The 23,884-nt window shown below is 55.0% G+C and overlaps 1 protein-coding gene across 1 annotated transcript in view; it reads right to left on the reverse strand.

The window, feature by feature from the left end:
* Positions 1–23,884, reverse strand: part of Tg (thyroglobulin) — a 222,849-nt gene that overhangs the window by 169,664 nt on the left and 29,301 nt on the right. The window contains 13 exon segments of the mRNA XM_047522972.1: positions 666–836; positions 4,682–4,831; positions 10,969–11,190; positions 13,088–13,247; positions 17,430–17,584; positions 18,141–18,156; positions 18,158–18,216; positions 18,219–18,353; positions 21,544–21,589; positions 21,591–21,647; positions 21,649–21,697; positions 21,699–21,744; positions 22,616–22,727. Coding sequence (XP_047378928.1) covers positions 666–836; positions 4,682–4,831; positions 10,969–11,190; positions 13,088–13,247; positions 17,430–17,584; positions 18,141–18,156; positions 18,158–18,216; positions 18,219–18,353; positions 21,544–21,589; positions 21,591–21,647; positions 21,649–21,697; positions 21,699–21,744; positions 22,616–22,727 — 1,378 coding nt within the window.

Below are 23,884 nucleotides of genomic sequence, written 5' to 3' on the forward strand. Positions count from 1 at the left end.
CGAGACCACACGGGCTGCAGAGGGTTCGCTGGGGTTAAACTTCTGACCCAGTGGCCACGCCTCTCCCTCCTGCTGTGCAGACCCATCACGCCTTGTAGGTGGGACATTCCGTGATTCACGTAGGACCTTTCTACCTTTATCTCATGGAGGAACTCTACCTGGCTCACTGTAGTGTTCAAGGAGTATTCATTGACATTATAGGATGATACCGACCCTCACAATGTCTCAGGAGACAGATACAGGACCAACGGGACACTGAGGATCAGAGAGGTTGAACAACTTGCTCTGGGTCAACCAGCAAGGAGGTTATTTTTAAGGACTGGCCCACACTTTCCACAAAATCTGACTGAGGGAGAAGTGTAGGGAGGCGGGACTGCCTACAAGATAGAGTGCCTCGGCCAAGGGCTCTTTATCAGAATCCAGCGGCGTGCAGGCTGACGGGTTTGGGCGAGGTCTCAGGATGCCAAAACTCATTTTCAAGTGATTCAAAAGGAGAAAGAGACCAAATTATTAATTTTTGGATCTAGGTGAAGGGCATTTGTTCATTTTACTATTCTTCCAACTACTATGCACACTAAAATTTTTCAAAATAGAAAGTCAGACAAACGCATCTCCTGCTTCTCCCCCTTCCTTAGTGCCCCCCGGGCCCTTCCCCAGCCTCATACCCAGACACTGGGAGTCCGACAGTGGGGCCTCTGTCTCTGACCACGGCAGCCTCTGGCCCTCGCTGTCCACGCAGAAGGCCTTCCCGCTGCCCCTGTCCTTCTGGCTGGCTCGGTACTGGCCATCCTGGTCACACTGCAGGTCCGCCTCATTCCTCTGACAGTCGGTGACGCCTGGAAGGAGCGGTGGGCACAGCAGTCAGTGACGGGTGGCTGGGCCCTCTCCTCCCAGGTCCCAGCCCCAAGCACTGACCAGACGACCAAGGCACGTGTTTGACTCGGGCATTCAGGCTTCAGGCTGTCCAGGGTCCCCACCCTCACCAGGTCCCCTCTTCAGATCCACGGGTCCCCCATCCGGAGCCAGGCGCACACCCCACCTTCTGTCTGCCCCTCCGTGTCCTGGCTACACCCACCTCCCCCTCCTTGCTCAGGCCCAGGCCTTGAGCACGGGCCCTGCTGTCTCTTCACCATGGAGGCCCTCACTGCTCACGGCTCCCACTTCCTGCTGTGGCTTCAATATGCTTGGTCTCCCCAAACCCAGATTGGTATTTAATCCCCATGGTGAGGAATCGAGAGGGAATCTGAATCGCACCGTGGCATTCAGAGGTAGGGCCTCGGGAGTGAATGGGATTGAATAAGGTCATTATGGTCAGGCCACTGCTGGAATCCTGGTGGCTTCGCAAGGGGAGGGAGAGAAAGCAGAAGAGACACAGACACACAAGCAACCTGTCTCATGCCCCGTGAGGCAATGCATTACCCTGGGACTCAGCAAGAAAGGCCACCATCAGATGCAGCCCCAACTCTTTGCATGTCTACAATCATGAGCCAAAATAAACCACTTTTCTTTATAAAGTTAGCCTACCTCAGGTATTTCATTATAGTAACAAAAACTAGGTGAACACACTTCAATCCTCATTTCCTTAGGGAAGGCTTCTTGCTAGGATCTAAGTGTGTGTGAATGTTGAACTCTAACTCCAGTGTGACGGTATTAGGAAGTGGGCCTTGGAGAGATGACTAGGTCACGAGGGTGAGTCCTCATGAAGGGGATTAGTGCCCTTATGTAAGAGGCCCAAGGGAGCTTGTTTGTCCCTTCTGCCTGTGAGAGCACTAAGAGAAGACACTATGAAACCTTCATCAGACACTGAATCGATCTTCCTCTTCGACTTCCAGTCTCTGGGTCTGTGAGAAACAAAGTCTTATTGTCTATAAACCACCAGGTCTATGACGTCTTGTTATAGGAGCCCAAATAGACCGAGACCCCTCCAGAGCCCCAGATGGGTCTGCTCCAACTGTGACACGTTTTCACAGGAACCTTCTCCTCTGCTTCACGGCAGAGCATGCTTATCACTGCATTTCTCCGTAAAGGAATGTCTGGTGCCTTCCAGCCTCCCATTTGATAGAGGCTCAGCGAGCTGGGACTGGATCTGCTTTTGCTCACACCTGTCCCCCGGTGCTTTGCTCAGCATCTGACACATGATACAAGCTCCCCCCAAACCAACACATCTGCTCAAATCCATGGAAGAACACCTCAATCTCTGTGCTCAAGCTACCGTCTCCAAGCAGACTTCTCCAGAAGTCTTTTCTCCAGTTGGTCACCTAGTTCATCCTACCCACCAACTGAGACCCAGCAAGCTGCAGGACAGTGTCCACACTGAAAACCACACTGGGACCCTCATCTGCTCACACGCTTCCTCTCCCTATCAGAATCCGTGCTCCCTCAGAACCTGGATTTTATCTGCTACATTTACCCAGTATATGACTGACAAACAGCAGGTGCTCAGGAAATTTGTGATGAATTATATAAAAAGAGAATTCCTTGACTTGTTTCCCCGTGGTTGGAAAGTAAGAGAAAAGTCATTTCTCATGGCATTCTGAGACTTGATACTATCTGAGCTTTTACATCTTGAGACTATTAATTATAATATGAAGCCTTGATCGATAATGTCTTTTTAGAGGAGGGGCTATCACAAAAGTTTTTTAAATAGAACACTTTGCATGCCTTACATGCTAAATGTGAGTTAATACATCACTACACAAATAAGGAACTTCATGGTTATCAACAGAACCTCAAACGTGGTCCAACGGGCCTGCTGAGCAGGAGACGTGGGAGGAAGTGAGACTCAGTGCAGACCCAGCTGTCCAGAGGATGTGGAATTCTAGAAGCTGTCCTAACCAAAAAGAAGCCAGCAGTCTGTAATTGCTGAGCATCCTCCGAAGCTCAGCAGACCCCAGCCCATCGCAGGCAGGTCACTCAACAGGCAGGCAGGACAGAGGTGAAGAGCCGTGGAGAAGGGCTTAGCTACACAGAACCTGAGCACAGGCGCCAAGCTTGACCCTGGATAACAGTCCACTTATGTCCCCTCTGCACTCAAGGAAGATGCCAGAGAGTGGTCCTGACCCCCATGGCCCTCACAGAAACGTGATCAAAGCCCACGCTAAAACAGGTGTGGAACTCTGATTATTCTCATTCAACTCTTTGATTCTGCTTTGCTGGGGACTAAACATTGTGTCCCTCAAGATTCCTCATCCTCTGTGTTGGTATTTGGAGGTAATCAGGTATAGATGAGGACCCTGGGCTGCAGCCCCCGTGGTGTAATTGGTGTCCTCACAAACAGAGGAAGATGGGAGAGCTCTCCTTCCCTCTGTGCACACACTCCCTGCAAGGGCCGCAGCAGGACAGGACAGACAGAGAGCCCCCCGACAAGCTGGCTCGACCTCCAGCTCCAGACTACAACTGGAGGAGTAAGTCCTTGCTGTTGAAGCCACACAGTCTCTGGGGAATATAACAGCAGCCTGGCCCCATGTCCTAGATGATGGGGTGACATTCAGAGAAGGAAGGTGACTCAGCCTGGGTCACAGTGCCAACAGGAGGAGGGAGCAGTGACAGAACCAGGTCTAACTTGTGCAAGACTCAGTCCCCTCCTCTGCTTCCCATTTCTGCCCCGTCCTCTCCATCAGCAAGAATCAGCCCATGACAGTGACCCCCTCGTAAGAAAGTGCTCCTGGGGCACACTGACAGCACGCCAAGGTATCTCAAACCACAGGTACCAGAGTCAGTGTGTTCACAAAGAGTGACACCCAGCTGCCTGGGACAGTCACCAGGGAACTTTCTTCTCTGGAGGAATGGCAGACTCCCACCTACAAAATTCTTCCTATTTTTACTTTCTCTGAATTACTGTCTTATTAGTACTGCTCCCCTCCATGGGCCACTTATTGTTAAAGTTCTAGAAATCATTCATCATAAGCAAAACTGGTATGTCTCTTGTTCAAATTTCATTTTAGAAATGTTCGAGGTAGAATTTCAGACTAATGTGAAAATATGTACACAAAGCAAGTTAGGGGTCCTTGCTAGGAAAACAGCAATCCCCAGGCGATCCTCCCTAGCAGGAGGCAGCCAGGGGAAATCACACGAGGTACCAGAAGGCCACAGGCACCTCCAGTCCTGGCAAATACAGAGGAGAAGGAATATTCATGGCACGGAGGTCTCAAGTGTGGGTGGAAAGTGTCTTCCATTCTCGATCTCATGAGGTTGACGGACAGAACCAGAAGCCCCACCATCAGAGCCAAGAGCCAAGGTGAGCTGCAGGAGCTGCCCCAATCTGGCTCCATGACTTCACTTCTCTCCTCTGTAAAAGTTGAGCTAATCCTGTTTCCCTGGAAGAAGGGATACTAGGATTGAATGGGACAGCACAGGTTATGTGGCCTGAAGCCTGGCAGGGGACAGGCATGCAAAGGTGGCCCTTTAATATCACGCCGTGTACTCAGTGCTTCTCAGTGGTGGGTGATTCTGCCCACCCGCCCATCCAGGAGTTACTTGGCAGTGGCCAGAGTCAGGTTTGGTTGTCACGTCTTGGGGAAAGGTGCTGCTGCCATCTAGCAATGCTGCTGAACAGTCATGTGCAGGACGGTCCCACAATGAAGAACTCCCCGCCCTGAGTGCCCACAGCACCGAGGCTGAGCAACTCTGCATTACTCTGCTGCACTGGGCAGCTTCTCCCCAGAGCAGCCCCAGGACTCACAGTGCGTCTGGCTGAAGGCTCCAGGGGCCATGGTCGTTCTGCCCACAGGACAAGGGACACAGGCTGAGCTGCCCGCCCTTTCTTGGTAGAAGCCAACAGGACACGGAATGCACTGCTCGTCCCGAGAATAGCTTCCTTCAGGACACTTCACTGGGAACACAAACAGAGCGGTGATGTCAAGAACAAGGCACCTGCTTGACAGTCAGAACCCAGGACGCATGGGGTTCAGCCATGGGGAAGCCTGAAATCAGCCCGTGAACTCATCTGCTCAGGGAATGTCCTCTGCGAACCGTGCGCCAGGCTCCGAGGCCCAGGCATAAGTGGGCAGCCTGTGGTCAGGTGCTGCTCTCCAGGGTTGGGCACTCGCCAGCCATGCAGGAATCAGACAAGGACAGCAGGTTTGGGAGGAGTGAAGCAGGGAGGAGCCATGTCGGTGAGGGCGGACCCCATCGAGGGGGCACGGGAGACCTGAATGACGAGAGGAGCCCAGGAAGAGACCTAGGAGGCTAGAATCGCAGGCAGAAGAGCAGGCGCAAAAACCCCGAAGACAAGGCGAGTTTGGACTATTCAAGGGATGAAAATGAAAGGTCAAAGTTGGCTACTGAGCCGGACCCAGCTATGAAGGGAAGGAAGGAGGCTGAGGTGAAGCCAGAGAGCAAGCTGAATGATGGGGCCCACCCAAGGCTGCCAGGGAGCCTGCCAGTGTGCAGGGCCCGGGGGAGGGCAGTGGGAGCAGGCAGATGGGTGGAGCCCTGCTGCCCCACGCCTGGATGCCTGGGCTTCTGAGGGTCCACCTTCTCTTCCATGACGTGGGATGGCTAATACTATCTGGGAGAGCGCAGCAGTACTGCCAGACTCCTACGTGTGCTCAGTAAGTGACAATTATTTTTACATTTGAGGAAGTCCTTCAACACCTACTTGTCCACACAGGGCACCCTCTCTATGTGGGGCAACTCCTACATGATGTACCATCTACGTGACTCGTGGCCTCTGTCCCTGTTGTCAGTCATTAGCAGAGCTGCTCATGCCTGGGACAAAGGCGAGGCTAATGGCCACCTAGGGGACACCATTGAAGGAGATCCTCGCTGTCAGAGGTTCTGGGTGATTCCAGAGTGCCAAGCCTAGCCCCAGAGGGACAGTCCACCACCACCTCTCTCCCCTCCTTTCCCTTTCCTTCCCCATGCTCACTGCTAGTCTGCAGAATCTCAGGACTTCCTGACCCCACCCCGGTCCCTGGCTCTAACCCTCCCAACCCTCCCAATTTCCCTTCTCTAATGTGACAGAGGCTGGGAAAGCAGGAGACCGACCAGAGGATGCTTCTCTCACAAGGGTTCTGCCTTAGAATCTAAGAAGCTCCGCTCTTGGTACAGTGCAGGAACTTGGCCACGCTGAATCTGGTGGCTCAGGGAAGGGCCCTGGAAGGAGGAGCTTTGTGCTTTCTTTCCTGGTTCAGTGTTGTGTTCCCAAAAGTTTGTCAAATATTTCCAGAAGTGAGATTTTATGCAGTTAAAGGTGGGAGCTCGTGTTGACCCCTCTTGGGGTGCCTACCCTGTGCCCGACACTGCAGAACTTTAAGTGCGTTAACACCACTCCAGAGAGGGGCTATCGTATCCCCATGGCACCGGCTAGAAGTCAAGCCTGGGCATGACTTCCTAGTGTGCCCTTCTGGAAAGTGCAGCGGGGCAGTAAAATTATACATTGTGCCAAGTGCAGTGCCAGATGCTAATGTTATCTCCCACCCTCACGAGGAAGGCATCACCCCAGGCAATACTCCAGAAAACTGAGGTTCAAGGTCAAGGTTGACCAGGCAGGGAGGTGGTTAGAGGTGCAATCTGAACCCCATTCCTTCATCTCAAAGCCACCATTCCATGTACCAATTCAACCACCTCCTGGTGGTGACGGGGTGGGACGTGCTGAGACAGAGCCCTCGTCTACTTAGTGATGGCTCTCTCTGTCTGGGTGTATTTCTGGCATTTGTGAGTAATTCAGAAACTCAAGTCACATCTTGGAAACTGAGTAGTATTTTCTGGTCTGCCCCAAGCAATTAACATCCTCCCTCGGAGAGCAGAGTTTCATTCCTTCTATGAGTCAGGTTGTTGAAATCATCTCAGCCCTTCAGAATTGTGGCTCCTCTCTCAAGGAAGTGCCTACAGATTCTTTGCTAAAGGAAACAGGAACTTCCTGGCCAACCTGAGCGGCTCTGCCTCCAGTCCAGGGCACGAGGAGGTGCCAAAGAGCTGGGAGCCACCTTTAGCTCTGAGGCCAGGTGTGTGGAGCTTCCTCTGCTCAAGCAGCATGTCTGCTCTTTCCTCTCAAAGCTTCTCTCCATCCCTGATGTCTCGAGACTTTTCTACCCAAAGGGCACTCTTGTAAGTCAGAGGAGTCAGGGGCTGATAGTGACCACCCCTTCTTGGCAGGTGGCTCCTCTGGAGGCCGGCAGTCCACTGCAGCGCCTGGGCGCTCAGCTACCACCAACCCCTCTGTCAAGATTATCAGAAAGGCCGTGGCCTGGGCCTCCTCCTTGGCACAGGAAGAGCGTCCAGCCTATGGGAGTAGAAGAGTTGGCAAGGCTTCAGGGTCGTGCTATACTTCCCGTCAACCTTCCTCACAGTCCCCCATAGTGACAGCCATGTTTCTGCAGAAGAAAAATATCTGTGAGGAAGCATCGTGGTCCTTCATCCCTTAAAAAGTCCACTCCAGCCACGCCCAGTCTGTCACTCTCCAGTGTAAAACTCTTCCATGGAGCCTCACGCAGTCTGAGCCCCTCCCTGAGCCCAAGGTCTCTTCTGCCCTGACCCCTGCCTATCTCTCTCCGTACCACCCCCCTGCCCCTTTCCCCACAAGGCCCATTTGTCTGAACCATGTGCTTGGTCTCCATAAAGTCACACTGCTTCACAGCCCCTGCTTTTGCACTATCTCCACTTCTGGAATGTTCTTCGTCACTTGGCATCCCCTGCACAGGTATGCACACAAGCCACCTTCATCTGCTCTTGTCAGAGTAGCAGTTCCTCCTCCTCTTACAAGACCTCATCCAGCATCTGCACCCAGCAAGGCTCCCTGGCTGTCCCCACAGGATGCTCAGGCCCCGTCGTACGACACTCCTCAAGTGAAAGTCTTATGCTTTCTGGAGCAAGTAACATGGTGTTGGGCACATAGTTACAGTTTTGAAGCTTAGATAGATGGAGGGATGGATGGAAGGAATGTAGCAAGGAAGGAAGGAAGGAAGAAAGGGAGGGAGGAAGGAAGGAAGGGAAATTTATCCATAGGAAACTAGTTCTATTATAAGAATTTACAGTGACTCAGTGAAAGTCAATGTCATACAGAATGGAAATGGGAACTCTCCACAGATCCCCCGTGACCCTCTTTAATTCAGGCTGCCAGCAGGTAAGTCCCAGGGAAGCCCCCGAGCTGGCCTCAAGGCAAAAGGTGCACAAGACTGAGTCCTGGGGAGCTGTAAGCAGGGCCCCACCCACAACAGCACCCAGGTCCTGGTGTTCTACACAGGTCATGTGGCAGGGGTCTTCCCTCTGGCCCCTGTGTCACTGGCCTTGCAGAGGGCCATCGAGGTGACTCCCTGATATGACACCCAGAAACCCTGCTTAAACTCCAGAGAACAATGCTCTGCCTTGTCACTTCACAGCTGTGCTCCACACCTGCTTGAGAAGGAAAAGAACCAATTAAGACAGACAGGAGGATCTGAAGCAGGACTTCCAGCTAATCCTCATGGAGAAGGGAGATGTGTGAGGCAGAGAACAGCACAAAAACTGGAGGCGGAGGGAGCCGAGCTTGAGCCTCCAAGCTGCCCATTGCCGACGTTCCTCTCACAGAGAGCTGGTTATGGGCCAAGAGGTGTGCTCTGCTCTGTGTCATCTCCTGCTCAAACCCCTGACCCATGATGTCGGTATTCTTATCCCAGAGAGGATCGGTGATGCTCCCTGGATCCCACAAGCAGAGGGGGCTGGCACCAGGACTCCAGGCCAGGTCCATCTGACTTGGAAGAGCAGTTTCCCAACTGTGCCCATCACTGCTCACCACTGTTCTCCGGGATTAATCACGCCCCACTCTCTGGACAGAGAAAAGCCAGGAAGGCCTAACGTACCAGAAGCCCACCAAGGGGCACTAGATATCATAACTGATACTGGAGAAAACACAGGCTTTTTTGAGTCCCACTCTCGACCTTTCTGTTTGGAGTGTGGGAGGGATAAAGGCATGATTGACAGGTCTAAGAGTCAGTGCAAGATCACAGCAGTTGAAAAGCAGGCGGTAGGTCTCTCCTGAGCAGACTCCGTCAGACCACAGCCGGCAAGGGAAGTCAGCTCACCTTCTGCTTTGGTAAGCCCAGGATTTTAGGAACCCACTCCCATTTTCTCCCTGTGGTGACTAAGCTGAGCCATCAAGAAAGGGTACGGGCCACACAGCAAAAATATTTGCCATCTGGCCCTTTACAGAAAACGTTGTGACTCCTACTGTAGAGCAATCATCTCCCAACAAAACCCTTCACTGGGTCCTTCCTGGCCCCAGCCTGCAGCCCCACGAGGGCTCTCTGCAGCCCTTGCCAGCTGACACCAGCGGCTTCCCAGCCCCTGCAGTGATGCACACCGGCTTCAGCCCTCATGCAAAGCCATCCTAGTTGATCTCCCATCTCCCAGTTGACAGGAAGTAATCACTGTTAATCGAGTTCCCTAGATGATATCTTGAGATGGGATTTCTGATCAGCCCCATTATTTTATACACACACACACACACACACACACACACACACACACAGGCTCCAGGTCTGGCAGTGGAACCCAGGAGTCTTCATATTAAAGTCCGCCAACATGGCTGCAGGTGTCCCTGTGTGACTTTCCCTGACTTTCTCATTTCACCCACCCTGGCAGGTGGCACCATGGACTCCTGCTCCTACTTCTTGCCCTGCTGTTTGGGCAACTCTGGTGAGGTGGAAAGATGGTCCACATCACTTCCCATGGGAGGAGGGCTCTGGTCCTGGAGGACCTGGGGTTCCTTGTCCACCGGTCCTCAGTCAGGCGACCTTGAGTTCCTCCTGTGAGTCAGCCTGCTTCAGGCACTAAAGGTGCACTATCTAATTTAATCCAAGGCCCAGCCTCTTTGTCTGTTTGAGGGAAAATGACCTGCCACCAAGGGCTACTGTTAGAGTTAAATATTTCACAGTCACTTTGCAAATTGAAAAATCCTTCACAACTGTTCGTGGGAAGTGGCTGTGTTTCTGTTCTCTGTGCTAAGATTTAGTGGCATCTCAAATCCAGCGTGGGTTTGAAATTTGGCCTAGATTTCAAAGCCATGTAGCTTTTGTGTTACAACCAAAATAAACAGTGGAAAAAAATAACTGAGAACATCTCTCTTTTCAGCTCAATAAAAATGTGTCTCCATCTCACTCCATGGGGAGGAGGGCTCCTCTCATGAAACCTTCAGGCTTTTGCAGTAGAGAGAACAGTGGTCCCCAAAGATGTCCACGTCCCAATTCCCAGGACCTATGAACGCACTAGGCCATGTGGCAAAGGGGAATTAAGGTTGCAGACGGAATGAAGGTCGACGACTGACTGACCTCCTAATCCAGAGTGGCCTGTGTATGATTGGAAGTTCCTCAGTTGTAAGGAGATGTGATTAGGGACAAAAGCAGGAGAGCAGTGACACTCCTGCCTTTGACAACGAAGGAAGGAAACCAGCAGCCAAGAGATGTGGCCAACCTCGAGAACCCGGAGGAGGCCCAGGGCAGCCCTCGCTTCCAGCCAGCAGAGCTCACACCGGATTCCACCACCAAACTCAAGATCGTGAGGTGCCTGTGTTAAACCCCGGGCTGCGGGGATTTGTTTGGGGAGTCACTGGGAGCTAGTACAGCTTTCAATCATGGAACTTGCAGCTGTATTTCCATGAAAATGGCCTTCAAAGATACAACCCGAGTAAATCTCCACCAGAAATCACCTCCCTGCATCACAAGCGTGTAGCCCGGCGTGTGGCCATTTGAGGACTGAGGTGAGTGACGTAGCCGTAACCAGGCTGAGAAGTGTGCGCCCAGGATACAGGGTGGACAGCAGCCTCCTTCACACAGGCAGGCAGTGCGGACCCAGGGCCCACGCTGCCTGAGAACGAGAGGAAGCGTAAGTTCACACGTGGGCTTCTTCCTTGACGGTGTAGCCATGACAGTGGATGGCTGGAAATGTTCACCGACTAAACAAACCAGTGGTCCCCAACTCCAGCTCCTCAGCTCCCCAGCAGCCCTTCCCCCTGAAGCTTCCCACAGCACTCCAGGGAGACAGGGGACCTACCACACCCCAGCGGATCCTCACGGGCCTTGCTGGTGGCCGAGACTCGGGAGAATCCTTCCAAGCACCCAAACCATGTCCTGGGAGAGGTGCCCAAGTTGTCCCCCTGGAGGAAGCGGATGGAGGGGTCTGCTGGGAACACCTTGGAGTCCAGATGAAGCTGGAACATGCCGCTGCGGATCAGATCTGCGAAGCGCCCAAGGAGATCTTTGCCCACTAAGGCCTCTTCTGTAAGACACAGGATGAGCGGAGGTCACGTTGCTGCTCTCTGCAAGGCCAGGGAGTGTGGAGGGACACAGCCACCTAGACCATGCTGGCTGAAAGCAGACATAGGCATCACCTACCGCTCCATTTCACAGAGGGATAAACTGAGGCCCAGAGAAGGGGATTGACTGACCCAAGCTTACCCAGGAGTCAGAAGCACAACCCAGGCCTAGGGCTCCAGCCACTTCTGTGGCACCAACACCACCCTTGCTGGTACAGGGTATCCTGTCTCAGTCACTAATCCAAGGAACACTGTCCAGACACTGAGCCACCAAAACCTCCAGAAGGCCACCCTCCCTGGGTCTCGGCTTTACAACTGCAACATGGGCAAGGGAGTGCCTCTTCTGCCACGGTGAGGGGGACACTGCAAAGGGGCCACCCCAAGGAAGGCAGGCACCCTCTGCTTCAGTGTTCAGGTGGAGGCCGGGAGGCCTTCAGCTCTCCACTCTCCTTGCCTAGAAAGAAAGCAGGTGAGTGCCACCTGAGGCACTGGGCTGCATGCCAGAGACAATCCTGCTGCAGTAGGCAGCCGGGAAGCCAGCCTGTGGCCTGAAGCACAGTCCACTGTCCCCACACTGCAGCCAAGGATAAGTGTCTCATGCTTCTGCAGTCTCAAACATACACCCAAGTCTAGGGTCTCTCTGGAGGAAGGAGGATAGGACCCTAATTCATTATGCCCTTGGGGTGAGGCGGATTCTTTTCATACCAAAGACTGTTGCCAGGAGGACAGAGGAGGCCAGGAGAGTGACAGCGCTGTGCTCCTGCATCTGCCTGGGCAGCGCTACCGAAGTTCCCCCCACAGGACACGGCAAGTTCCAGCCAGTGCTGCCCGTGAGCGGTTAGCCACTAGGTGGGATGAGAGCGGCCCGCCCGGTTAGAGAGGTGTGGACTGCTTCCTTCCCTACAGGAAGCTTGGAGCTAAACATGGCACGTGGTCCCCGTAGCTGCCATACAACCCATTCTGTCCTTCCAAGACCTTGTCACTCTCAGTTGTCCCATCATAACAGCCTGTTTTAAATAGTGACAGCCGTCTTGTTGCAGGAAGCAGACTTTTGGAGAAGCGGCAGACAGCACCCAGAGAGGAGGAGAACTCCAAACTTTATTTGACAGGCCCACAGGTCAGACTCCAAGTTCTGAGTGCCCATCACCAGTTTTTCACATTTATAGACTATTTAGTGTCATAAATTTTCTAGCCTAAAGGATACATAATTGTGCTCAGGGTTTCAAACGGGAAGCATAGAGTGTGATAAGGGAGAGAACTGGCTCCTTTTATAAGCCTTGGGCCTGGAGCCTCCACAGAGCTGTTCACACTTCAAAGGGAAGTAGGTGTAGTTCGATCCCAGGGAAGTCATATACAGTCCACAGGTAGGCGTGGACGGTGCCCCTCACGTTCCCTGGAGACCAGCTGCCTGGAAAGGCGGGGACTCCCCCTTCTGGGCACTGGTTCTCACCCCCTTCGTTCATCCTGCACCAGGCTTGGGTTAGTGACCTGCTTCGGTCTGAGATGTTTCATCATTGGAAGTAGGTAGACGGGAATGCTGGACCACTGAAGACTCCCTGCCCAGCCCACTCCCCCTCACCGTCTGTCCCCGTCTCTGCACAGAGACGACAAGAATCAGAAGAGGCTCGCAGAACCAGTTAGGCTTGGGGGAGTTGAGCCATCCAACCCCAGGAAGTTCTTGAGCAGAACTTGAAGAGTTCTACGTGCTTGTGAACACCCAGCTCCTGGTGCACAGGTGCATCCATAACTCTCCCTGTGCCACCATCGGAAGGCACCAAGGCCTTCACCAGCTCCCTTAGAGATGAGGAAACCGGCACTCAGAGGTCATATGACTTGGAGGCAGCAGTGCAGGATAACATACCAATGTTGTGTAATCAGGAAGAGAGGCCACTGGGATGTCCTCAAGCCGAGATTTCCAGGTGACATTCACTCCTAGACGATCTGCAGACAGACAGTCCACCTGCACTGAGGAGTCCACGCAGGCAGGGCTGGAGAGCAAGGTCCTGTATGTCCTCACCTGCGTGGAGAGCAATGGGTTCCAATCAGAGTAGGAAGTCAGCTCTGTGGAGCCCACTCCAGGGGCCCGAAAGGGTGTGCCTCACTTCCTGCACCCTCCGCCACCCTGGTTCAGGTATGAGGCCTTAGTAAGCCCCTCTGCCCCACCTAGGAAAGGTGGTCCAGCAACTAAATAAGCTGCCCCTGGTCACTTGGCATGCCAGCTATGAGTGGAGGAAGAGCCGGCTTTGGGCCAGAAACCTGCCTCTCCTAAGTCATGTCGCAGTGTCTAATTGGTGACCCAGCCTCACACAATTGGTGACCCGACTCTGCAAATGTCTTCACCATGCACTCACCCAGCACGGCATGTACCCCTCAGCCTGAGCCCCACATACCCACTGGCTTCTCCTTTTGGCTATAAGGCCTGTTGTCCCCTCCCAGCCTGATTGCGGCCACATTAGGCCCAGGAATGACCAAATGGAGGAACCACAGTCTCCTCCAGTCCCAGTGAGCAGGCAGAGTTGTGAGGCCTGCTGGCCCCAGGACAGGGCCTGGCCCAGGACAGGGCCTAGCACCAGTCCAGGTCAAACACAAGCTACGTCTTGCTCTCTCGCCATCACCCTCTTTGCAAGCAGGTCTTAGTCTGTCCTGGCGGCTATAACAAAATGCCATCGACAGCAGGAGTGAAAGACAACTGAGATTTATTTCTTAAGTTCTGGCAGGGAGGCCGGCAAGGTCAAGATCAATGTGCCAGCGACGCAGTGAGGACCCTCTTCACTGATGACCCCTTTCCCTGTTCCCTGTGCCTGGGGTGGTAAAAGGACAGGGATCTCTCTGGGGCCTCTTTCCTCCAGGCTCTGACCCCTCAGAGTTCTCCAGCCCCATGACCTGACCACCAGCCGAGAGCCCTGCCTCCTCACATCCCACCTCAGGTGTGCGGGGGGTAAGATCTCAACATGTGAGTTTGGGGGGGACACGAACAGACCACAGCCACAAGTAATAACATCCACAGTAAGCCTGAGGGAGGTTCACCTTTCCAGAGCATGACGTCTAGCCGGGGAGTGAAAATCTGGGTGTCTGGGGAGGATTTTGGAAGGAAGTGAAGGTAGCTGTCACTAGCTCACAATTCAGAGTGGAGCTGGCCTGACCTTTGACCTTCAGCATGAGAGCCTCAGCCACCCTCCTTGGGACCTGGACCCGCCCTACAAGCCAGCCCGTGCTGACCTGGCACGGGCCACACCTCAGCATGTCCTTCACGCCCAGTTGCCTCCCACCAGCCCCTGGGAAGGCAGATGCTCACACAGTGCCGTGTAGAGAGAGCCTGCCATGGCCGGGGACTGAGTCTCCTCAGAAGGCCGTGTGGCACCATAGTTTAAAACAGTCTCCATTAGCCGCGCCCTGTGTGAAGTACTGTGAACACTCGGTGGATTTAATCTCCAGAACAAATCTACGGGGTTGAGATTATCATAACCCCACGTGACTTGCCTCTGAGGAGCTAGGAGCTGCCTGAGCCCCACAGTCAGTAGGTGGTAGGGCTGGGATTCAACCCCTGCTCCCTGGTCACCTCAGCAAAGAGCAGTCTGGTCCTCCCGGGCAGGTGCTCCTACCCAGTTCACAGCTGACTGGCAGGAAGCTCAGCAAGGCTGGTGAAGGCCCAGTCATGCTGGTGAGGATGTGGGCCCCAAGGATGGCCCCCAGATCTGGCCTCTGTGAAACCTGTGCATCACTCTCCCCTCCGCCTTCCAGAGAGTAAGACCTGCCCTGGGCGTAGAAGCTGTGGCCTGGTCACACACACCCTATGCCTTGTTCCGAAGGCCTACCACAGGCGGCCTCCTGATCCCACATCTCAGCACCGTCCTCAGCTCTCAGAAAGCCCCGGATTCTGGAGGATCAAACTGCATGGGCCTTAATTTCGCCATCAGTGAATGCCAACACTTGCCTTCACCCCGTCCCTGGAACCCAAACCTGAGTCACCCACAAGGCTTCCCTCTCCCCACACCACATTATCTAGGGCCCGATCCTGTGGGCTCCTGTCACTGTGTTGCGTGATCCATCCAAGCCACCCTCACCTGGACCTGGCCTGTGCTCCCTGCTCCTTCCCTTGCCCCTCGAAGTCTGTTCTCCACACCGTCTCATGTTGCTCTGTCAACCTCAGTGACAGAGTGAGCCCGCTGTCCTACCACGGCCAACAAGGACCTGACCTGATCCCTGTGCAGGCTCTGGTGCACGGCTCCTCCCTGGTGGCGCCCACACACACAGGCTCCTCCACTTCATAGAGGGTGTTCAGTGTGCTCCACACTCAGGAACTCGGTCCTCCTACTTATTCTGGGGGTCCTCATCCCCCACATTCTTAGGTCGCGGTCCTTTCCAATAACACCTCCTAGAGGGCCTCCCCTGCCACCCCTCTGAAGTACCCACCTCTCCTCCTTCCCTCCCCCATCCCCACCCCTGCCTTCTTTCTCTTCCTGGCTCTTCCCAACCCCAGTGCTCACTGTCATGGACCCTAGACTCAGTTCCCAAGAGCAAAGACTTGATCTGACCCCCTGTGAACCCTCAAGAAGATGCGCTCTTGGCCCCAACTCTAGCCAGACCCCTTCAAGCCTCCTCCTGGTCCTTGACCTTGGCCTGTGAAATGAACAAGCATAACAGGGTTCCAAGGACTCAAGGTCACACCTGCAGATGACCCCCTTCCTCCCTTAAAGTGCCTGCCCAGAAAACTCAGGGTTGCCAAGAGAACATTCTGTTTGTTCCAGCTGACACCTGAAGACAGGGCCCTGTGTCCAGCTTCCAGGGCAGGCAGGAGCCCAAGTGGCAGTGAGAGCCAGTTGGCAATCCTAAGGGGGTCCACACGGACCAACAGCTCCTTCCCACTTCTCGTGAGTGTTCACTTCCCTTCTGCTGAGCCCCACTCACCCCTCCCTGTTCCCTCATGTTTCCCCTTCAAATGCCAGTCACCCTGGACAAACTCAAGTCCAGTCCAGTTCACGCGGCAGCCTCCCTGTCGCAGGGCTGCATTCAACTCTGCCCTTATCACTTTAATTGCTGTCTATCTAGATTTGATTGTCTTTGACAATCCTCATACCAAAACCATGCTGGCCTGAAATAGGCTTTCTAGCATTTGTTACATGAAAGAAAGAGAGAAAGAATGAATGATGAATGAACGAACACACAAATCTGGCAGTGGAAGAGTCCAGACAGAACTGGACTCGCTGGGCTGTGAGACCCCTGGGCAATCCATTACCTTCTACCGGCCTTGGTCACTTAGAGGGCAATGGCGCCCACCGAGCTGGAAGCCAGCAGGGTCAGCAGTTAGGAATGTGGAGGGCCCAGCACGGAGCCAGGAACACGTCAGTGCTTTCAAAATTAATATTGTTAAGTGCATTTCTTTGGAGAAAAAAGACAAAATCTATTTACAGTTCTATTTGTTTTCAAACAAATACTCTCTGTGTTTTGTGGAAAAATATGTGTTTGACAAAATTCTTAACATGAAATGCCAAACATGAGCTGCTTTGATGATTTGGCAAACTTTGAACAGCAGGACTTTTAACCGGGTGACTTTAAAAGACTCGCTCCATGAACACTTGAGACTTCAGATCCCCAAAGCCCTGTGCACTGCACAGCTGGAAAACCCATCACTGGTGGAGAACTGCATTTCCAGGCCGCTCGCGATGTCCTCCTTCCAGGGAGGATCCTGGAACTCCTCGTGGGTTTCTTAGGCACACATCTGGCTCTGTGGTGCAGTTCATTGTGACATCGTGGCTTTCCTGCCCCCATGTTTCCAGGCCCTTTCCCATGGGGGTGGCAGTACTGCATGGACAAACCTGCAGCCACCATTTCCAGCTGTGTGACTGGGCCAACTGGTGTACCTCTCTGGACTTTGCTATCCTCACATGCAAAGTGGCAATATTAAGAGGGTCCTCATGAGGATAACTTGGCAAACTGATGGCAAAGGATGCATGGTGTCTTGCACGTGATAAGCACCCCCCTTGGACATCTTAACAGAGAAAGAATGGCCAAGACAAGGTAGCTTCTACCTCTGCCCCAATATCGTTAACCTTGGTCAAATTTCTTTCCAGGTCTCAGTCCCAGTTTGCCCATGAGGACTGACTCTGAGCCAGAGGTTCAGTGGAGCCTGGAGGAGGTTCCCCGACAGTGACCCTGTGCTCAGCCCGAGCTCTCACTGCAGGGAAGGCCAGGTGCTCACCTGGATCTGGCAGAGGACGCGGGCCCTCAGCTCGTCCAGTATGAAGACCTGGAAGGCCCGCAGCAAGCCCGCGTAGTCAGCGCTGCACATCTTCCCCTGCGGGAGCTGGAGCTGGAAGCGTGCTTGGGTCTGCACGGTCTGCCACAGCTGAGGCCCTGCAGTGACGTGGGAGGCAGCAGGCAGAGGCCATCAGAACCCTTTCCCTCCACAGAAGCAGCTCTCAGCTAGCTTAGAACACACGAGTGCCTGCCCCGCACCGGCAGCCTCAGAACCAGCATGAGGGCCGGCCTCCTCCATACTTGTCACCCCACAAGCCCTGCAGGTCTGGGTGGGCCAGGAGGAGAGGTCAGGGGGCAGAGCTGGTCTAGCAGCTGGAGCAGCATCTGGGAGCACTCACATGGCTTCTGGGGCCCACCTGATAATCCACTGGTCTTAATCCAGGTGGCCCAGGAGAGGTGGTATAACGGCACTTCTCTCGAGGAGCAGATGGCTCCAGAGAAGCCACAGGTAGAGCCCAAGTCCAGGACCTGTAAGCATCTCCCCTTCCTGAAGAACGTGCTCCCCAGGACCTCCCTCCCGCTCCTGCTGCCACCTGGCTTACCTTGAGAAGGCCACATCTGGGGAGAGACAAGGGGCAGCCCCACATCCACCCTCCAGCCTCACTCAGCCCTGGGAGGGAGCGGGTGCAGGACAGGCATTGGGGTCACTCACGCTGGCAGGCCCTGGGGCTGTGGCGGCTGTGTGAGCCAGCGTCGGCCGTCCAGGCTGCACACCAGTGGCCCTGGGAGAAGGCGCTGCGGTAGCCCTGGCGGCACAGCACCCGGCACTGCTGCTCAGCAGCGCCCCCTGGGCCCGAAGCTCTCTCACAGAGGATCACACCGCCAGCCAGGTCCTGCCCAGAGAACGGCAGTGGGCACTGCGGGCCTGTGGGATGGAGAGAGGACAGGAGTGCGTGGGCACCTGCGGCCCCACGGAGGGCTGAGCTCCCGTCCCCTCGGCTTCCTCCTGCTCCTGGCCCTGGCCTGCACGCTCGCCTCCCCTCCAGCCCCTCCTGGACCAGCTTTGAAGGTGACGGGGCCGCAGCCCTCAGCACAGGAGCTCTCTCCCTTCTTCCTTCCGGAAGCCCAGTGACCGACCAACCTGTCTTCCCCAGTTCAGAGTGCACGCGTCCTCTTGCCTCGACATCCCAGCCCCAACTGTCCCAAGACAGAAGGATGGTGACCCTCCTACTTGGTCCCATGTCCTCTGCCCTGACATCAGCAAAGACTGTGGCTCAGGCCTTCCCAACATCCCTCCAGTCCCTCTGCCAGTTCCTCGTGTTAGAGCGGACCCCAACCCCATTCTCCCTGGGAGATTCCCACCCACCCTCCGGCATCTGCTCAGCCTCCTTCCCCTGCCTGTGGACCTCCATCCTGTCAGCCATTCCAGACCCTAGTCACCTGCCCCCTGGGCTCCTCATGGTTTGGGTCCTTGGGGAGAAGGGGGCTTCCCTCTGTTCACCCAGACCTCAGCTGAATGCTGACCCAACAGCTCAATGGAAATGTGCTAAATAAAGGGGTGAATGGGTCCATAAAGGAGAAACACACTCAGTGTGGCAATCTCACATGTGATTAGAGAGTTAGTTCATTTGCAGACTCTTAGGCGGTGTTACTGCCAGAACAGGTCTCGCTTTAAAATCTGCAGTCTTTAAAATCACCAGGGGCCCCAGGGCAGGGCTCCAAGACCTGAGCGACACAGCTCCCTCTCTGGGCGTGGCCTGATCTTCCTTCTAAGAAGAATGCTGACCTCTGACCAAGCGTGACCTGCCATGGTCTGATTGAGCTCTCTCACCAAATGCTGTGCGGGGGCGGTGGAGGGTCGGCGGGCAGGCTGTGGACCGTCCGCCAGGAAGTGAATCTGGCTCTCTGGCTTATCAGCTGAATTCCTGGAGCAAGTCAATCGACTGCTCTTTGACTCAATTTTCCTCACAACAGTGAGAACAGTGATGCCTACCTCCTAGAGGAAGCAGTGATTTTAAACGACTGTGTGACACTCATTATGCGCTAGGTACACCATGGAAAGCTTTGCAGACATCAGCTCCTGCAATTCTCCCCTCAGCTCTGTGGGACAGGCCCTTCATGTCTCCCTCAGGGATGTGGAGACTGAGGCACGGAGGATGAGTACCCTGCCTGCGTCAGGGGCTGCTGTGCGTCAGGACGCGGATCCACGTCCTCCAGCAGCGTGCAAGCATATTCACCCAGTGAAGCCGCACGGATTTGATCTCAGTCAGTCCTCCCAGTGACTAAGACATAGCTACTGTTGGCCACTAAGGTCCAGAGAGCTTCAGGCCTAGCTCCAGGTCTCCACACACCGAGCACAACGGTCCGCTCCCAAGTGCGAACTTTCTCCACCACACTCTGCAGGTCAGGAGGAGGAGGCTTCTGGGAGTCACATCTGGGTCATCCTCAGTGTGAGCACGGGGAACCTTGAGCCTAATGACATTAGGACCCCAGGTCTGTCCCACTTTCCTGGGCCTGAATGACTGGTATTTCTTGACCCTTGACATGATCAGGAGTCCTGGGCACCCAAAATTTTGAAAGACTATGGGCAAGATCTCGAGGTCCCATCCCATGAAAGCATGCAGCTTTCCCCAGCTGACTCCCACGACCGTGGCAATCTGGAGGCCAGAGCTGCCGTTCCTGCCGCCTCCCATCAAGTTATTTCCCATTCCATCTAGACAGCAGACCCAGACCCAAGGCCACCGGGAGCCGGAGGAGCAGATGAGGCCACACTCGGCTGTCAGTGCCTTGTAACTATTAACTACTTGCACCGCGGCCCTGAACAACTCAGCAGGTGAAGGAAACCTGCTCAGCCATAGGAGAGGAAGCTAACGTGCCTTTTCCCTCATATCTTTTCCATCTTCCATGCCACCAATAAGTGACCTGCCTGAGCCTGCCTCCTGTCCTCTCCTACAGCTATACAACGCAGAGTCAACCAGCAGGACTAAATCCTGGTTGCTTTGCTTGCTCGATGGCCCTGTGGGCAAACCTCTCTAGCCTCAGTTTTACTATCTATAAAATGGGGAGAGAGGAGTGCTCTATTTGCCTCATCGTTCAAAGGCAAAAATTGGATGAGGGGCGTGAGAAGCACCTTTAGCAAGTAAATAACTCTCAAATGTTGGCTGGGCCTGACTGAAAGCAGACTCTCCTCTCCCTCCCTATCTCAGAAGCAGTTCTACTCCCGAGAGCTCACTGACCACCTGCTAGGTACTCCATTGGGGGCAGCTGTTGAGGGTCATGGAGATGAGTGTGAAGAGGGCTGCCATGTGCACAGGGGTGGCGAGCACAGGGAAAGTCGGCCTCCCCACTGGCTGCTGGCTCCTTGACACACAGAGCCAGGGCCCGCTGGACCTGCTCACAGCTCTGCTCCAAAATGGGGCTTAGAGGTTGGAAACTATATAGTAAACAAACAAAAACTAAGCACAGCCCAAGAAGGCGACTGCAGCACAAGCAGGATCATTTACCTCAGGACTCCTCCACCCTGCCAGACCCATCGCCCCAATACGTAATAGACATTTCTAAGGGCTCCGTTCCCTGTCCTGAAATGAAACCCACAGTCTACCCACTGCTCCTGCAAATGTTTAAATGACTGTGATGTTCCCTGAGCACACTTTAATATGTGATAACGTATTTCAGTATTCTGACATAATCATTTGATGTTTCTTTCAGTATCTGATCTTCACACAACATTGTAAACTAGAGACTAAATCAACAGCTCCACAGACACCCCAAGTGCCCCTGTTGAATGCGTCACCTGTCCTGAGGTCCTGTGATCAGATCCCTCCCCTGACAGGGATTGACAGGAGGCCAAGACCAGAGCCCTCGCGGGCCAGCCCGGGAGCTTCCTGAGGCATCGCTCTGGCGAGCCCCAGCCGGCCGCTTCCCGACTTCAACCCCTGAGCGTTTGCAGGACGCAGGCCTAAGTTCCGGCCCCTCCTGCACCCAGTCACTATGACCCTCTTGCGCTTCCTGCCCCCTCCCACTCCCATGCCCGCTTCCTGGAGCCCCGCCCACCTGGGGAGGGGCGACATGTGCAGAGATGTGCCCTCCGGGGTCTTCCAAGGGGCAGGACTTACTTTCACAGGCAGGCTGGCTGCCCGCCACCCGGGTCCCAGGCAATTCCCTCTCCACTGTCCAGGACACACCAGCAGCTGCCCTGAGTCGGGTCACATTGCACTGGGGGAAAAGCCCCCGTCCGGTGCCCTGCAGGCTGGGAGGTAGCTGGGCCGATGGCCTGGAGAGGGCTCCGCTCCTGAGGCCCTCACAGAGGCCTGGGCCTAGACAGAGACACAAGCCACGTGGCCAGGCTCATGGCTCCTGCTCCCGGGTTTGGCACAGCAACAAAACTCCCCACCACCCCCACACTCGGCCAACCCGCTTGTGGGGCTCCCAGGGTTTGTTCCCCCCTGTGCACCCTCAAGGTGCTTCGGACCTCAAAGGAGAGTTGGGCAAGGGGGCAAGGACAGTTGAGTGAGACGGGGGTGACAGGCATGGAACCTAGCCATCGGGAGGCACCGAGGGGCCAGCCAAAGGTCTCTGGAGGGAAGGCTGGCAGGGTGCTTGAGGGTCAGCCAGGTGTCAGGGGACGTGCTGCGTGGAACACAGCCAGGCTCCACGAAAGCGTCCGCTTTCCCCCCAGGTCTGATAGACTCGAAGGCAAGCAGAGCCCTAGCAAAGGCGAGGAGGCAATCGGAGAGAAGCCAGAGAAGACAGGCAGGAGCCGGGGTTTGGGCCCTGGGCCGCACCAAAGGCCGCCTGGCCCTGCAGACAATGAAGCACCCTTGAACTAAGGCGGGTGGGGGACATTGGCACACTGCCCTTCAGGGACACCCTGGGCCCCCTGTGGAAGCCAGGGCCAGGTGCAGCCACCACGCGTCAGGCCCTGCAGCGGTCACCCGAGAGCCACCGGTGCTCTGTGACAGGTCAGCTCTGGGTTGGGCTCCCCACAAAGCACAGCACCACTCTCCGCTGCATTTGCTTCTCCCTGATGTGGGCCACACTGCCCGACTTCCGGAGGAGGAAAACCAGGTCCAGTGAGGGCCCGGCTCTGCCCACCAGCTACAGGAGCATCAGCACTGGGACAGGAAGCCAGGTTTGGGGACCGCACACCCAGTGCTCCCTGGGGAGCGGGAGGAACAAGGGAGGGACAACTACTCACACTGGCCACCGCTGCTACTGCGGGCAAGACCCCTGCTCCCGAAGCCGGGTGCACACACCAGGCGCGCGCCTCCGTCGCCTGCAGCCGGGCATACTCTCCTGTCTGGGACAAAGCCGAGGTCACAGTGCTGTGCAAATGCTTTTGCAGCCCACCTAGTGGTGGGTGGAGGTCTGCAACAAGGTCCCTCCCCAAACACCTCCTGATGGCTTCTCTGAGCAGAGAAGGGCCTTCCCCGCGTGGGGTCACGACCTTACTTCCGGCCCTGTAAGTCCATGATGGAGCGGCTGGTTACAGCCCCATGAGGCAAGGATGGCTGGGGACAGAGGCTCACTCCCAGAGGTGGTGCAATGGAGCAGTGCTCGCGGGCTGGTTGAGTGGCAGGTCTGCCCCAGGGCCTGAACCCTCCAAGCCCCGAAGCTGCCACTCTCCTGGACCAACCCCACCAACTGCAGAAGTGGTCTTTACACGGAACCTTAGGAGAAGGCCTAAGTACCTGACTGGAAATAAACTGGAAACTACCAGAACCCCATCTGGCTAGGGACCCACAAACAGCAGCCCAGGATCAGCCCAGGCCAGCTGGGACCTGGGCATGCCACTTCATGCACTCGGACCTCAGTTTCCCATCTAAAAAGACGGGAGGAGAGGGCACCGCACGCATGGGGCCTGGGTTTGGTCCCCAGCACTGCCTCAGCAAATGAGCAAAAACCAGGAGGCAGGTCTAGACTGTTCCGGGAGAACATTCCTTCAGGCCTCCTTGACCACAGAGAAGTCCCCTCTCCTGCATCCGTGATGCCGCAGCTCAAGTCCAGGGGGTATTCTGGGAGGGGCGCTTCCCAGCTGTGCTGCCCTCTGGTATTCATTGCCATTTGTTCACTTTACAATCTGTGTGCCTGGTCTGCAGACAAGCAATGACAATGACGGTGGCATCTGACATTTGCCGAGACTGTGACCATGAGGCTGGAGTGTGTACCCATCCACCTGCTCCTAGTGCCACTGCATCCACATGGCCCCTGGGGAGGGAGGGGAGGGCCCTACTGTCCTCACTCTCCACAGAGAGGCCCAGAGAGATCAGGTGATGTGCCTCTGGTCACACAGCTTGGAAGCTACAGAGGTAAAATTCAAACCCAAGCAAAGGTTCGAGAACATTATGGTTATCAGTCTTAATATTGAGAACATTCTAGCTATCGATTTGACTATCCCCAGGGGACAGGCTACAGACACAGTGTTCAGTTTGGGTAAGGAGAGCCCTGGGTGCTGTT

Source organism: Sciurus carolinensis, chromosome 1 (assembly GCF_902686445.1).
Source record: "Sciurus carolinensis chromosome 1, mSciCar1.2, whole genome shotgun sequence".
Classification (NCBI taxonomy): Eukaryota; Metazoa; Chordata; class Mammalia; order Rodentia; family Sciuridae; genus Sciurus; species Sciurus carolinensis.